The sequence below is a fragment of the Lynx canadensis genome, chromosome A3 (assembly GCF_007474595.2).
Source record: "Lynx canadensis isolate LIC74 chromosome A3, mLynCan4.pri.v2, whole genome shotgun sequence".
Classification (NCBI taxonomy): domain Eukaryota; kingdom Metazoa; phylum Chordata; class Mammalia; order Carnivora; family Felidae; genus Lynx; species Lynx canadensis.
In genome coordinates, this window is record NC_044305.1 from 87214119 (window position 1) to 87230260 (window position 16142).

Genomic DNA, 16142 nt, shown 5'->3' on the forward strand with positions numbered 1-16142 from the left:
AACAAGACTGGGGGCCTAAGGATTAGCTGGGGAAATACACATGAGCATTCTCCTTCCAGCCTCCAGCCATAGCACACACACTCCTTGCTGTACCTAAAGGAGGACAAGAGGATCTCCTAGGGGAGACGGGGCAAAGAGTCCCGCAGGGATTCTGAACATTAAACTGGTAACAGTATTTACTCAAAGAAGATAGACCTTAATGGGCTAAGAGAATCTTCCCACCATCTAAGTCATAAGGTCTTTACTAGGTTCTCAAAAACAAGTAGAATACAGTATAGAAAGTAAAGTTATATTTCTTCCCATATAAATTGTGCTCACAATTGTCAGTCCTGCTTTGATGTGTGCAAATCCAGCCAGGACCCAGAGATCAGAACCCAGCATGGTCACCACAGCCCTGCCACCTCATAGAGTTGTACAGATAGATGATCTTCCAACAAATAAAGCTCCTTTATAATAAGCAGGGTTTTGGCCACCAAGCCCCACATGGTCTTTCTCTTCCCTTGGGGGCCTGGTCCAAATTGCATGAAGCAGGGAAACTCTGCTCCTAGGTTCTTCTCACCTCAGAGCACTGAGGCAGGTGCCCCACGCCCATCTTCCACACTAGCATTGCTGGAAGGACACATTCCTGGGAGGAAAGTCTTCCAAAAAAGGAGTGATCCAAAGAGGACCAGAAGAGTTCCCCCCAAAATAATCAAGCTATATTTATGGTTCCTTTACCCTCCCACTAGAAGATCTGCCTTTAAAATGATGTCTTTGGGGTCTGTTTCATTGCTAACCCATTCTGGATAACTCAGAGGTTAGAAAAAGGGGAGACAGGAGAGGGCAGGAGGACACACTGACCTCCCTGAGGGGCAGGCTTATGTGGTCCTAGTACTTGATGGCTTCCTGCTAACCCAAAGAGCAGTCTGTCTTAAGGGAGGTCAGGAGCACATCAGAGGAATCCTGCCGCTAACTTTGAGAGACCTTTCCACTCAATTCTTACAACCCTCCTCTCTATCCATGTGGGATCAACGAGTTTGGGTCTTTTATAAAACTCCTATAAATTCCCTCCAGAAGTCCACTAGAATAAATCAAGACTTATTTCAATTTAAATTTTTTTAGCATTTATTTATTTTTGAGAGACCGAGCATGAACAGGGGAGGGGTAGAGAGAGAGGAGACACAGAATCTGAGGCAGGTTCTGGGATCAGAGCTGTCAGCACAGAGCCTGACATGGGGCTCAAACCCATGAACTGCGAGATAATGACCTGAGCTGAAGTCAGACACTTAAATGACAGAGCGCCCAGGCACCCCTTACTTCAACTAATTTAACTACCAAGCCCATCATATGTGAGAGAAATAGAAATTATTGGCTTTCTCAAATTATGTTCAGCTCACCAGGTAGACATCTTGTCAAACATACCAAACCTTACACACATTCACAAAACCCACTTTTTGTTTGATTTTTCCGTGGGGACAGAAGATTGAGAGTTCCAACAAAAGAAATCTCCCTGTCTTATTTTCATGAAGAAATTCACCTTTCCTCTAACATTTTCTTCTCATCTTGGTCAGACTGGGACTCAAGAGTTTCCCTTGGGTGCTGCTTGGATCTCTTCCTGAGTAGCTGCATCCAGGGGAACCCTCCACTGGAGGTGGCATCACTCTGAGGTTAGATGGATCCTGACTGTATGCTCCAGACGTCACCTTTCCAAAGCTCCAGGGAAAAAAACCAACATCCATATCATCACAGCAACAATCCCTCAGCCCCCAGAATTTAGAAGACACAGTCACATCCTGAGCCAACACAACCACTAGAGCAGCCTCCACACTCAGAGTCCCAGCACTCTTGGTCCAGGGCTGCAAAGTTTAACACCCACACTGGTGGTACAACAAGGTGTCTGGGGGCCGACAACCCAGCGAGCACCCACCACATCAAAAGGAAGTGCAAGTTTCTAAAATATTCTGCTGCTACGTTCATCAGAATATACCCCCTAGGCCCCAGTGAACACCAGGGCAGACATATGTGATTCCCAGGGAAAAGCCTAGACCACCACACTACTGTGGTAGAATTTTTGCTATCACATAGAGCCAGTTCCTGGCAGAAATGTGAGAGGGAAGACAGGAGATAGTTGCTTCAAGGCCTTCCCAGGGTGCTAATGAATTCATCCCAGCTAGTTAGATCATTCCATTTCAGAGCTTAAAATGCTATTAGAAGAAATGCTCCCAGTGATTAATTTCCACACACGGATTACCACAATCTGCAGAGGGAGTAGTGGAAATCTACCATCCACATAGGCTTCTTCCTCTCAGAAACTCTTCCAAGGAATACTCCCACACCAGGCCAAAATTTTAGAAGTGTGTGATGGCAGAACACCCAGGCCCCAGACCAGGCACTTATGTTCATCTACATATTCCTTTCCAGAGTCCCTCTGACCCCAGCACAATTGGCATCTCACTCCAACACAGAAGATGGCCTTTGTCCAGGGACACAGCCTCTGCAGGATCATAGGCAACTGTGAACAAAACTCAGAGCCTTGCATGATAGGAAATGCTCAAACCATAAACACAGGTGTCAAACAAAAGAAATAAGCAATGGTGGGTCAGTAAACATCTTGCCACCCAGCAATGCCCAATCCCAAAACAGCAAAACCCTACACTTGAAAATCCAATCCTAAATGAGCCTTGCCAGGATCCTGACATTGATCCCTACTCCTACCAAGGCCAGATGCTGCAGCTTCACATGGCTCAGGGCCCTCTCCATTCGCACACATACTTGCTGATTCAGTCCCCAAGTGAACCTGCTCTGGCCCGAGAAGTTAATCTCCATGCCTGCCATCAGCAGATTCTTATGTACTTCATTTGGGATTTTTGCCTCTCAGGAATGTTGTTGATCTTGCACAGGCTGTTCTGACCCCATCCTCAAATCCCCAAAAATGCTCATCTCTGCCAGCACCAGGATTCCACTCCTCAGATCCTCTCCAAGGGCAGGAAGAAGGGTGCCATTCCTGCAAACTGAAGCTGGAGGAGGCCTGCGTCCCAAATCCTAAGCCCCTCTGTACATAAGCATTTCAGTCCAATGAGTCACATCAGCTATCCCCAGGTTTCTGGTTAGGGTGTCTGGCCAGGATCCTGAAACCCTATATACTCACTTCTTCATGTAAACTACACTGACCCCTTATGAGAATTGTTTGGCAAATAAAGGTCAGGCTGAGCTTTGTTTCCCTGGTCCCTCTCACTTCATATTGGTTCCTGATTATAAAATGCAAGCTTTTATAAAGTTAGTAAAAGTGATGTTGAATAATTGCTCAAGCCACATGCAAATTAGGATCTCAGAGTTAAACCTATTAGCCAGGAAAAAAACTAGTCAGAAAGATAGTCACACAGTAGGCACTTAAAAGAGAAAAAAATCACTTCCCCCTTCCCATCCTGAACAATTCAGTCCTAATGCTGTTAGCTCACAGTGAGATGGGGGGAGGGACACGGTGGCCTTGAGTGAGCCATTGGAGACCCAGCAGGGTGAGGATGGCATCCACACATAGAGGTGGCCTAATACAGGATGTCAGAGACCAAGCAGATGAGGGGAATGGCCACACAGTGGGAAGGCTCAGTGCAAAGTGATGAAGTCCAATCAGCAGGAGAGGGGTCTTGGAAGGGCAGTGTGGTAAAGGGAGTCAGACCCAAGCCAGGCAAGGAGGGTGCCCAGGCAGAGGGCAGCATAGCATGGGGAGAAGCAGCCCATGCCAAATCAGGCAGGCATGCGTATGTGCAGGTGACCTCACATGGTGACCCAGAGTCCAAGCAGGATGAGGAGACACCCATGTGTGGGGTGAGGGATGGCCTGAGTGGAATGTGAGAGCCAAGGAGAAGGTTCTTACGGAGGGGCAGCTAGTCATGGTGTTGTTATGGGCTGAATAATGTCCCTTCAAAATCCATATGTTGAAGTCCTAACCCCCTACCTCAGAATGTGACTGTATTTGGACATAAGGCCTTGAAAGGGGTGATTAAGTTAAAATGGAGGGTGGGCACCAGTTCAATATGAGTGGTGCCCTTATAAGAGAAAATTGGGGCACACACATGCAGAGGAAAGACCGTTTGGGAGCCAAGAAGAGAGGCCTCAGAAGAAATCAAACTTGCCAACACCTTGATCTTCGACTTCCAACCTCCAGAACTGCGAGAAATAAATTTACGTTGTTTAAACCACTTACTCTGTATATTTTGTTACAGCAGCCCTAGCAAACTAATATAGGCGCTAAAGCCCGAAAGGGGTGAAGAGAAGAGCCAGGCGTGGGGGAGACAGCACAGAGAGGAGAAATGAGTTACACACAGGGTGTCCTTGATGAAAGACTCATTCCAGGGCTAGGGGTGGGAAAGGACATGATGCTTGAGCTCAGAACATCTTCTGCCAGAAAGGAAATGATCAAAGAATGATAGTGACAAGTCAAGCGGAAAGTTAGCCCATTTAATGGGGCTTTCACTGGCCACAACGAAGACAATTTGAATAACAAAATAAATAATGAAATACTAGGATATTATGATGATATAATAATTACTGAATTAAATAGAAAACCATTAAAATGAATATAGAAATAACCAAAAGGTTCTACAATAAGTCAATGGTTAAACTGTGGCACATCCATCCCATGGACTAATACTCAGCAATGAAGGGGGAGGGGTGTGAATAGACTTTTAATACAATGACTGGGATGATCTAAAGGGCACTGTGCTAAGTAAAAAGACCAGACTTTAAAGAATACACACTGAATGATTCCATATAGTATAGAACACTCCCCAAATGATAGAGATGGAGAACAGATTACTGGTGGTCAGTGGGTAGAGAAAGTGGAGATGTGGGGGCAGTGGATGATAGCAGGCAGGAGAGCTTTATGGGGGTGGAACCGTGCTAGATCTTAACAGTAGTGGTGATTCCACAAATCTACACTTGTGATAAAATGACAGGGAACTAGACACACATAGTACCAATATCGATTTTGTTTTGATATTGTACTATAGTTTCAGGAGATGCAGTCATTGAGGGAAAGAAACCAAGTTAAGGGTACATGGGACTTCTCTGTACTATCTTTGTAACTTCCTGTGCATCTATAATTATTTCAAAATTAAAAGTTTCATAGATACAGAATGTTGGTGAAGAACAGGATATCGAGAGAGCTTCAGAGCACCTCCACACAAAATACGGATCACAAAGTAAAAAGGTTAACTTTACAGTAGAGAGGCCTGGAAGTTATTACATTAAGTGATGGAAGTGAATATCCTCAGTAACAGCACAAATCAAAATGTACCCCATTTAATAAGATGCAATGGGTAGACAACAGCATCACTTCCATGCCGTTCCCGCCAAAGATGTAGATCTGAATCTAATCAGGGGGAAAGAGACAAACTCAAATCAAGAAACATTCTGCAAAACAACTGGCCTGTAATCTTTCAGTGTGTCAAGGTCATAAAAATCATGAAAAGACCAACAAAATGTTCCAGACAGATGGAGGCTAAAGAGACATGACAATTAAATGCAACTCATGATTCTCAGCTGGTCCTTCTGCTAGAAAGGACATTCAGACTGTTGGTGAAAACCTGAATGGAGCCTGAGGATTTTGTGGCAGTAACGCCACAACATTAACTTCCTGATTTTGATGGCTACACTGTGGTCATGTAAGACAATGTCCTCGTTTATAGGAAATGCATACTAATTAGGAGCGATGGGGCATCAGGTTGGCAACTTATTCTCAAATGGGTCAGGAAAAAAGTTATTTGTACTGTACTTGTGACCCTTCTATAAAGTGTTTCAGAATAAATGCTTTTATTTTAAAAATAAATGATTTAAATGTCAAAGAATGAGAAACCCTTCACAAAACTGATGAAATCCTAGAACATTTCTGCAAAAAAAAAAAAAAAAAAAGTCACTCTTTACATTCAGGCCTGGAAAGTCGCACTTGGCAGAAGTTACATGCATATATAAAAATCTCAAAAACATGATTCTTTGTTTAGTCTAAGAATTAGCATGCTCTTTCAACTAGCAATTTAAACTGAGTTAACCAAAAGACTAAAATTTAAGTGTTTTGTTCCCTTTCCTAAAGAAAGTTGTTAGAACTTTTCTGTTTCTTTTTTTTTAAATTTTTTTTTCAACGTTTATTTATTTTTTTGGGACAGAGAGAGACAGAGCATGAACGGGGGAGGGGCAGAGAGAGAGGGAGACACAGAATCGGAAACAGGCTCCAGGCTCTGAGCCATCAGCCCAGAGCCTGACGCGGGGCTCGAACTCCCGGACCGCGAGATCGTGACCTGGCTGAAGTCGGACGCTTAACCGACTGCGCCACCTAGGCGCCCCGAGAACTTTTCTGTTTCTTAATAGAAAATGTTAGTCCCTGCTTTAAATCTACTTACTATAAACAGCCTATTTCCAGGATCAATTATCCTTGGAAGACAAAGACCTCCTGTACATCCCTGCTGCTGGTGTTGCTAAGCATATGCCTACTGTGCTTCCTTTTAGGTTCCACTCCCAGCCCAGGCCCAAAAAGGAATGGCAGGAAGGTATAGCCAAGCAGCTCACCCCAAGAATGTCATGGTGATACCTATCTGACAAGGATAAGTGAGGATTAAATGCAAGTAAGATTCTTGCCTTAATACCGAGTATATATTAAAACATTACTATTTTTTAATATTTTGAGAGTGTGTGTGTGCGCACATGCACGCGCGCACGCACACACACACACACACACACACACACACGTGAAAGCAGGGGAGGGGTGTGTGTGGCGGGGAGAATCCCAAGCAAGCTCAGAGCTGTCAGCACAGAGCCCAATGTGGGGCTCAATCTCACAAATGGTGAGATCATGGCCTGAGCTGCAATCAAGAATCGGATGCTTGGCTGACTGAGCCACCCAGGCGTCCCAAAACTAACATTACTATTGTTAACAGATAGCCAGGTTCAAGGTTCAGCTCAGGTCAGATCTTCATCCTTACTTTTGTTCCCAGTCGGCTCAGGTAGTAGCAACAGGAATTCAGTCTCCCAAAGGTTGACTGTCAAGGGAAGGTTTGGTTTATAGGTCAAGTGGCCAGAATATAAAAATCTAAAACTGAGCATGTACAAGAAGTAGAACCCTCACAAAACAGTAATCAAGTAAAAAAATGGCAGCCAAGGTCAGTCAGCAGAAAGCCCGGAAGACCCAAACCAGAGTAGAGCACTACTAAAGTCCAAGTGAGAAAACTCAGAACACTTGCTATAAACAGAATGCCTGTGGCTTATTGTTGATTACCCACCAATCAATACTGATTGCTCATGATGAGTCCAGCAGATTTAATAATGTATGTCCAAGTGAACACTGACATGCCAGGTATTGTGCTAGACACTTCCCTGACATGATGCCATTTGAGTCTCACAATTATCTCATGTACAAGGTAGTCCAATTATCATTCCCATTCCACAGATGGGAAAACTGAGGACGAGATTCAGCAGCTCACCTAAGGTTACAAAACTAGCATCTGAACCCCAGTGCTGGCTCTCTAGAACCTACACTCAACTGCTATTTTAAACTGCCTCCCACCACCAACCAGCATTTGTGACTCCACAGCTCCCACTGCCCCTTATGTCACACTAAGCAACTTGTTACAGTTCCTGCAAGCTGTTCTTGTTTCTAGCAGTCATGTGGCAGGATGGACCAAGGGGTCTCATCAAAGTAACACCGTCACAGCAAGGGCTAAATGTCCACTTGTGGACTTGAAGAGGCAGACTGCTATTTCTATCCAGCAGCTTCATTAGTTTGGCAAAGTACCAGGAGCTATTAAATAAACTCTTATTTTTACTTAGAAAATGCCTTCCAATAAAGCCAATTCAAAAACAAAATGTGTGTGTGCACACATGTGCATGCATGTCTGTGGTATCACCATTTATCCTTGTGTATGGCAAGCTACTTCTTTCTTTTTCTGGAGGACTCACAGTCAGAAATATTTTTGATGAGTTATTTAGGGTCATAAAAGGTAAACTTCGGTCTGAAGTGGGTAATTCTGGAGGGGTTGCCTTCTCCTTGAGTTGCTTACCTATTAATTTGGAAACATAATAAATTTTCCAAACTAGCAAACTCCACCTTCCCATTAGGTACTTTCACAAAATGACCTTGTTTCAATCATCTTTCAGCATGGAAAATGCCACACACTTCAAGGAAAATATTTTGAGTTTTTGACATCTATGTGGCTATTTAAGAAAAAACACTTTACCAGACTCCTGGTGGGGGAGATAACTCCGGTCGTGGACATCATGCTCTGGCGACAAGTGTGTGCTGACTCACCACTGCCACCATCTGCCCAGGGCCTCTCCTCCTCGTTCTTCAAGCCCACAGTACAGCTGGCATGTTGGGTGATGTTTCTCGATAGATCTCTAGCCAATGATATAGGTGGTTCAGAAACATTGTTGCTATAGCTCTGGTGATCCAGATTTTGTCTCTAGAAACCATATGTAGTTGTCAAACAGTATGACAGTCAAGATTCTGAAGATTTAAATCAATATATTCCAAAATTTTAACCAATGAAGTTTCATTTAAGTGATAAGGGCCATTCTTAAGTTATCATGGATGGAGAGAAAATCATTACTCACGAGACTGTATTTGTTTTTCTATAACCTTAAGATGTTGTACAGTTGGCAACTGCATTAAAAATATTATCCCATGGAACAGATCCTGTATTTTGTAATGAATGTAGCACAAAACAAAGCCCTCCTGTTACACACACAAGGAAAAACTAGGGCAGCCACCTGTTCATGTACAAATGCTATGACCATGCCACAACTCAAGCATCTAATTGGTTCACAGGACAATCCATTCCCACCATTGCAGAATTTATCCCCTCAGGGGTCACCCACGTAGGACTAGTGAGTGGACAAGGAAAAAAATGAAAAGAACCATTATATAACCTGGCTATTCCCAGCCTAAATTTTTAGAATGATAATGTTTCTCTACTCTCTAATATCGGTCCTTCTCTTCTGTCCCTAAACACAATCACATTGCTACTTACAAAAGACTTCAATTGATCTAACCACTTTTCTTCTTCCATCCTTTTGATCCTTCTTCCAGTCTCAGATTTCTAGGTTTAATGGACTTGAAATTTGCCATTATACTCTGCCTGGGACCCATTTTACTCTGAGGGCCACCTACACGCCCTCAAGCCCCTAATAAGCAGACTTCCAGCCCACTCCTATCCTACACCTCACATTCTGGGCTTCTCCATAGTTTCTTGAACCACTTCCCACCCTCAGATTCCCAAGATTCTCCCCACCCAACTTTAGGACCAGTGTTGCTTCTCCACCTTCTTGCCACCTTCTCCTCTCTGATGGCTCCTCCTCCTTCCTGCCAATGGTGTCACTCATGACTCATTTCTAAGGTCTTTCTCTCTTCGTATCTTACCTCCTCTGATGACTAATTCACTTACAGGCCTTCAAGTCCTGCCTGACCATGCAACAAACCCATATAACTAGCCCACAGCCTCCAACACCTAATGGACAGTTGTGAGCTCTACACACTGACAATTGTGCTGACACTACGTGCTTCACAGTTTGCATAGCAGGCTCGTTTATGTCATCCCACCAAATGGTTGAAAATCCCATGAGACTGGTATCCCCAACCATTGCTGAGCATTCCACCAGACTTGTCTTAGAGAGGGCCTCTCCAAGGGAAATGCCTCTTCCTTTCTGTGTCCTGTCTGATGGGAAACCACCACTATAGAGTGGATTTATGGAAGCCTCCTGTCACACCCTAGCTATCAAGGTTCTATTAAAGATGCAGCAGTTAGGAAGCAGGTACCCTGGACAGTGACAGGAGGTAAGTATATAATCAGAAACTTGGCTCCAAAGCTCACACAGATCTGGATTCAAACCCCAGTCCTGACATTTCTTAGCTATGTAGCCTTTACTTGTATTTTGATTTCCTGCTCTGTAAAACATGGATCATAAATAACTCCTAGGATTGTTACAAACTAACTGGAACATATAAATTGCCCAGCACATGGAAAGGGCTCAATAAATGGTGGACATTGTTCTAAATTCTTAAACCTTTACCTCCGAGTCTTTGGCTCCTTCCAAAACATCACTGAGAACTTGTATGTATTCAGTTGCACCTTTAAGGATATCAACCTTGCTAGGCTTCCTGCTTTGGGGAAGAAATGGCACAAGCGCCTTCAGTTTGGCAAAACCACGGTTGAGATTTTTTATCTGGAAAACAAAAAAGCACAGTGACACACAGAGAAGCTAATTTGTACAGATGCCCCCCCAAACCATAGATAAGGGTTGTGAGGGCTTGCTTTCACAGCTCATGTCTGGGTGGTGAACCTAAATAGGCATATGCCAGAGTCCCCACTCCACTGGCAGTGCAGTTGCTGGCAATGGAGGAAGGAGCGGTGTAAATTCAGCACTGTGGGTGGACGGGCTAGCAGTGGGGAAGGGGTCTGTGTTCTTGCTGAACCCTGTCCTCCTCCTCTTAGAGCATACCTGCTGCACTGTAATGTTCAGGCAGTTGGGTAGTGGCTAAAAACTCTAAGTCAATACATCAGGATTTAAAACCCAGCTCCACCACACACATACTAACTTTACAAGAACATTAGGATACTTCATATTGCCACATTATGGTGTATCTGCTAAGTGGAAAATACCCACCTTGTAAACATCCTTGTGGTGATTAACATAATTATACATAAAACTCTTCTTCCTGACCTGGTGCATAGAAAGTCCTCCATAAGTGGTACTGATAATGAATAAAATGTGCAAATGCTGGTCTACTCAAGCACAGTGCCATCAACTCTTTAATCTCTTTCCCAGCCAAATCAGGTGTTAGTGTCTAGAGAGTCTGCATGTTGGCAAGACTTTAAAGGCAGAATAAGGCTAGCTCTCTATAATTCTCCAGGGTCCAATCCTTCAGCTCACAATGCCTGGAACTCTGATGACCATCCCCTGGGGGAAAGAGGCCTTGGAAAAAACTGGTTTCCACTACACCATAAAGCCAATATACTCCTGTTAATCGAGAGTCCTCTCCCACTCCAGATCAAAGTCAACAATGGACATAGTTATCTCATTACAGCAGAATACAAAGACCAACAAACATATGAAAATGTGCAACTCTGATGAAAGGACTATAAAATAAAATAGAAATTAAATGCCATTTTTCATGTACCAAGCTGGTAATGTTGTCATTTTGTTAATCATACCCAGCATTGGAGATGGACAAAGGAAACAGTCTTATACCCTGTAAGAAAGGATGAAAATGAGTAAACTTTCTAGAAAGCAATTCGGCAACTTGTATCACAACTTTTGAGATTGTATAGGTCCTATGTTCCAGTAATTCCATTTCTAGTGTTTTGAGAGCAGTTGCACATAGATATATAGACCAGTAAAAAGCTGCAAAAAGCATAAAGACTGGATAAGTTATGGTCTATTTATATGACTATGCAGTAAAAAGCTGAAAGAATGCTTAAGAATGAGGAAATGCTTTTGATAGTGTTAAGTGGAAAAAAACAAAAATACGTACTAGCTCACAGTTTTATAGAATTATATATGGCACACACATAACTAGAGAAAAAAAAGACTGGGAGGATATATACAAGATGTCAGTTCATGGTAGTTATATCTGTGTTATGGTTGTTTCTGTTCCCTGGTCATTTCTGTATTTTCCAGGTGTATTAATTTTGTCGTTGTAAAGAAGAATGAAGGTCATTAGCTTTAAAATAGAGGGTAAAACCAGGATGAATTCTCTGCAGAAAGCAATTCCTTCCTGATGGTAAGGCCCATACAAAACGCAAACTACTGAATCAGAATCTTGTTTGAGGCCACATCATCACATCCGATTCCAGGGTTATTTTCACAAAGGGTCCGTGCCTGGTGAAACCAGGCTTTTCCACTCCCTCAGTTTACCCCAACTTCCCCTGTTCTACTTTCACTTGGTCCTTTCTCCTCCCGCCCTTTCCCAAAGCTCCTAGCTGATGCACCGGGGCTCCACTTCCAGAGGACCCGGGCACGGGCAGCAGAACCTCTCCCTCAAGTCCCAAGCCCGAAGGCGCGCCCTCCGTCCTCTCCTGTCCCCCACCCCCCACCCCACTCCCCGTTGGACTTCCTCCGCCGCGGCCAAACCCCCAGGTCTGCAAAGAGCAGAAGGGAGGCCAAATTGGAGGCCCAGGTTCGATGAGAAATACTAAAAGCCACCAGTAGATGCCGCTCGGACTACGGCGCACAAGACAATTCCGCGTTGTGATTCACCGCGGCGTCCCAGCCTGATTGGGAAACAACACTAGCTGGAGTGCAAGTGCCGTGCGCACCCCTGCACCGTGTTGCCTTACTCTAAAAAAAGAGAAAAGAGTAACTTCCACTGGGCCCCCTCACCCCATACTTGCTTCGAGGCAGAGATGCAGAAGGGAAAGGGGTGGTGAGAGCCCTTTGCACCCCAAGCGCCTACCCAGCGCCGAGTGGTTGGGAGATTTAAGCGCGACTCCTGGGCGCTAACCTTTTTGAAAGCACTTGCCAAGGCGAGACATTTTTAACGTTGTCAGGGTCCTCGCGTGTCCCCACTCCCACCCCTTGACCCCGTTCCGGGTGGTCAGCAGGTGAGGAGGCCATCCTAGCGTCAGCGAACGTCTCCCGGACGACGGAACCTCGGGCCTCAGGAGGTTCGAGTCGCCTCGGAACCCCGCCGGTGGGGGTAAGTGGGTGCACGGGCTACCGGCCAGGTGTTTGGTGGCGAGCAGCGGGTCGTGAGGCGGCCGAGCCCGGGTGGCCTTGGGGACCCGCGCGGAGCAGGGCGCTCACCCGTTCGCGCTCCTTAGCGTTGGCCACGCGCCGCCGCTCCAGCACCAACTGGAGGTCCTCGGTCGAGGAGTACCCGCCCGAGGGCAGCCGCTTGAGCCGGCAGATGGCGGCCAGCTGGGGCAGCGGCCCGAACTGCTCCCGCAGCACGTCCTCCAGCACCTCGGCCTGCGGGACGCTCAGGAGAGCCGGGGCGGGCGCTGCTTCCATGGCGGCGGGCGGCGGGCTGGGGGCGGTGCGGCCTTTCATCTCCCGCACCTGCGGCGGCACGAGCTGCGGAGCACGGGGGCGGGGCCTGGGGCCCGGACCACCTGTCACCATTCCCCTACCCCGGCCTAATGCAAGTCGGGTGCCGCTCGGGGAGCCGCGTTTCACGAGCTGCACAGATGATTTTGGTGAACACTGGATTACAGACAGCACCGGTTGTTAAATCTGGCCGCACACTGGAGTCGCCTGGGGGAATTGGGTTTTTCTTGATCCGCTTGCCTGGATTCCAATCCCCGGAATTCCAGTTTGATCAGTCCAGGCTGGGGACTGAGCTTCTGGATATATGTATACACATGTATGCAAACATACTTATGTACATGTATATATTTACCAGACAAATTTGCCGGCCACAAAGAAAACTTTTAAAAAATTCATTTTGAAATAAATAAAAGTTGCAAGAGCAGTAACCAAAAGGTCCTGTAGCCCCTTCACCTAGATTTTCTACTTGTTGACATTTTTCCACATTTACTCCATTGCCCTCTTTCTCTCTAGGAATATTCCCATTTTCATTATTCTTTTTCTGAAGTGTTTCCTAAGTCTTGCCCTGTCATCATGACCTTGACAGTTTCTAAGAGAAGTCTTTCATTCTGAAGGATGTCCCTCACCTAGGTTCTGCCCAGTGTTCCCTCATGTCCAGACCTAGGCCATCCCTTCTTGGCAGGGACTCCACAGAAAAGATGCTGAGCTTTTCTCAGTGCATCCCATCAGGACATACATGATGCCAACCTGTCCCACCACTGGTAAAGTTAATCTTGATCACTCAGTCACGGTGGTGTCTCCCAGGTTCCTTCACCATACATGGACTAACTTTTCCTTTTGACTGATAAATATTTTGTGAGGAAATCACCAAAACCCTTAGCATCCATTGATGACTCCTGCCTGAATTAACCACTATTTTGTGGCCAAATCATTGACAACCTATTGGGGGGATGAGCTTTTCCTTCTCCTCATGTATTTATTCATTTTGTGTTTATCTCAGCATGAACTCATGACTTTATGTTTTGCTCAATAAGATGTAATTTATTCAGATCACTATTTCAGTGCTCAAATGGTTCCAGATTTGGCCTATAGGAGCCCCTTTTGTGCTGGCTTCTGTGTTCTTTTAACATGACCCCATCATTCTTTGCGTGCCTTCTTACTTGTACCAAAAAGGCATGACATGTTCCTGGCTCATCTTGAATCTTCCCAGCCTAGCCATGGAATCAGTCAATTCTAGTGGAAGATGGAATTTAGAAACAAAGTGTTGGAAGCTTGGTTGTTCATTCCTTTTGGATGTCAATGCTTCTGAGCCCTTTTAGCAGATAGGAAACATACATATGTACACATATAAGTATACACACACAGTTATATCTATATTTTTGTGTAGATAGATAGATGACAGAGAGTTAAAACGCAGGAGTTCACACGAATATCTCCAATTCCAATCCAATAGCTCACATTTCTCTCTTGTTTCTCCCTAATCTGTAACTCCCTTCTCCAACAGTAAGAAACCTGACTCCTGTTATCCTCAGTATATTTACTTATTTATTTGCTCAACTCTTGTATACATCCAGTTTCCTAGCCACATCAGCCACCTCCTCAGCCCCATCTCCTCCTCAGCTCCCGCCATGACACTGCCTGCAAGAGAAGAGAAGAGGACACACCAAATGTTTAACGGGGGTTCTCTGAGCAGTGAGCCTGGGAATGAGGGAAGATCTGTACCTCATATCTTCTATATTTCTTGAATTTTTCACAATAAGTGTGGGTCACTTCTATAGTGTATATATATATAACCTATATATATATGTACACATTTAAGAAGAAAAATAATTTTTTTTCTCTAAGTTTATTTGGTGTTGTCTGCTGGCAAACAGATAGAAGGTAACGAGAGCCAAATATGCGAAAATCTTAAAATGGAGATAGTTTACCCATTTACTTGAATTTCTGTGAGTATCAAAAAGGACATTTTCTAATTTATTGCCAAACCTTGGAGTGGATAAGCTAGTGTGTATCAGGGGCCCAGTGTGAGAACCCCAGAATTTATTCCTCCATACCTGCTCCCCTCCATCAATTCCAACTATAACTTGTTGGCCTCTTGTCTGTTAGACTTGTATATTGGGCCATATGTTCTGAGGGAGAGCAATCACATGAACTAACCTGAGCCAAGGTGTTCCACCTGACAGTGACTGGGTGCTTCCACCTTGCCATTCCCCGAAGATACAATGGCCTAGTGAACCAAAAGTTAATTTTTCTCCCCTCTGGCAGTGTGAGAGGCATAGGTCATCTCTCTTCCTCATGTCACCCAGGGACTTAGGTTCCTTCCAAACCATTGCTCCTGAGTGTCATTTCCAAAAATGGAGTTGTCCTATTAGAGGCCTCTGCCATTGCCGGTGCCCCGTGGCAGCAAATTCCTCAGGCATTCACCCCAATCAAGAGTCAGAGCAGAATCAGAAATTCCTCTAGGTATTCCAAGCAGAGCCAGTGGTTTAATTCGGGGATTTAGGTGCTTAACACCATCACTGGGAGAGCTGGTGAAGCAGGAGAAGTTCAGTTTGAGAACATACCACCAAAGCTGCAATCCAGGGAGTGGGAACCAATGTTACCATAGCTGCCACTCAGCTCCCCCAAAGCTGGGAAAGGGGCCCTGGAACACTGTTGCAGAGAAACGCCAAGTCCCACCCCCAGGCTTGTCCACAGAAAATGGAAGGACAGGGACGTGAGCTCTGCCTGATGTCCATGCTCACCATCTCATACACCTGTTTCTGAGGAGGTCCTCTTAACTGACATCCAGTATTCTGGGAATAAGGGGTTCTGGGAAATGGAATTTCAGACTTCTGCCTCTACAATGCAGAGAGGCACCCTGGAGGAAGGGAAGGAGCAAGGAAGAAGTCGGGGGGGGGGAGCTAATCCACTGTCTCTTCCACCTGAGACACACAGAAACTGGCCCTTGCTCCATCTTTTGCCCCAGCAGATTCACCTCATCAATCCTGATTCCTACCCTGGGACCCAGCTAAGAGGGACACTCCCCATATCTGCCTGGGTCTTTGGCAGCTCCTCATCCCACTGACCAGTTTTTGGCTTAGACACAGTAGCCTTAATCTTTGTACCTCAGTCAAAACATGAAAGAGCTG

At 45.2% G+C, this 16142-nt stretch overlaps 1 protein-coding gene across 1 annotated transcript; it reads right to left on the reverse strand.

Moving 5' to 3' along the window:
• Window positions 1-1523: 1523 nt before the first annotated feature.
• Window positions 1524-13014, reverse strand: FIGLA (folliculogenesis specific bHLH transcription factor). Its single transcript, XM_030311796.1, has 5 exons — window positions 12769-13014; window positions 10036-10188; window positions 8205-8429; window positions 5276-5350; window positions 1524-1835 (listed from the first exon to the last, which is right to left on the reverse strand). Exons 1-5 carry the CDS (start codon window positions 13012-13014, stop codon window positions 1524-1526), a joined length of 1011 nt encoding a protein of 336 aa, XP_030167656.1.
• Window positions 13015-16142: the final 3128 nt, after the last annotated feature.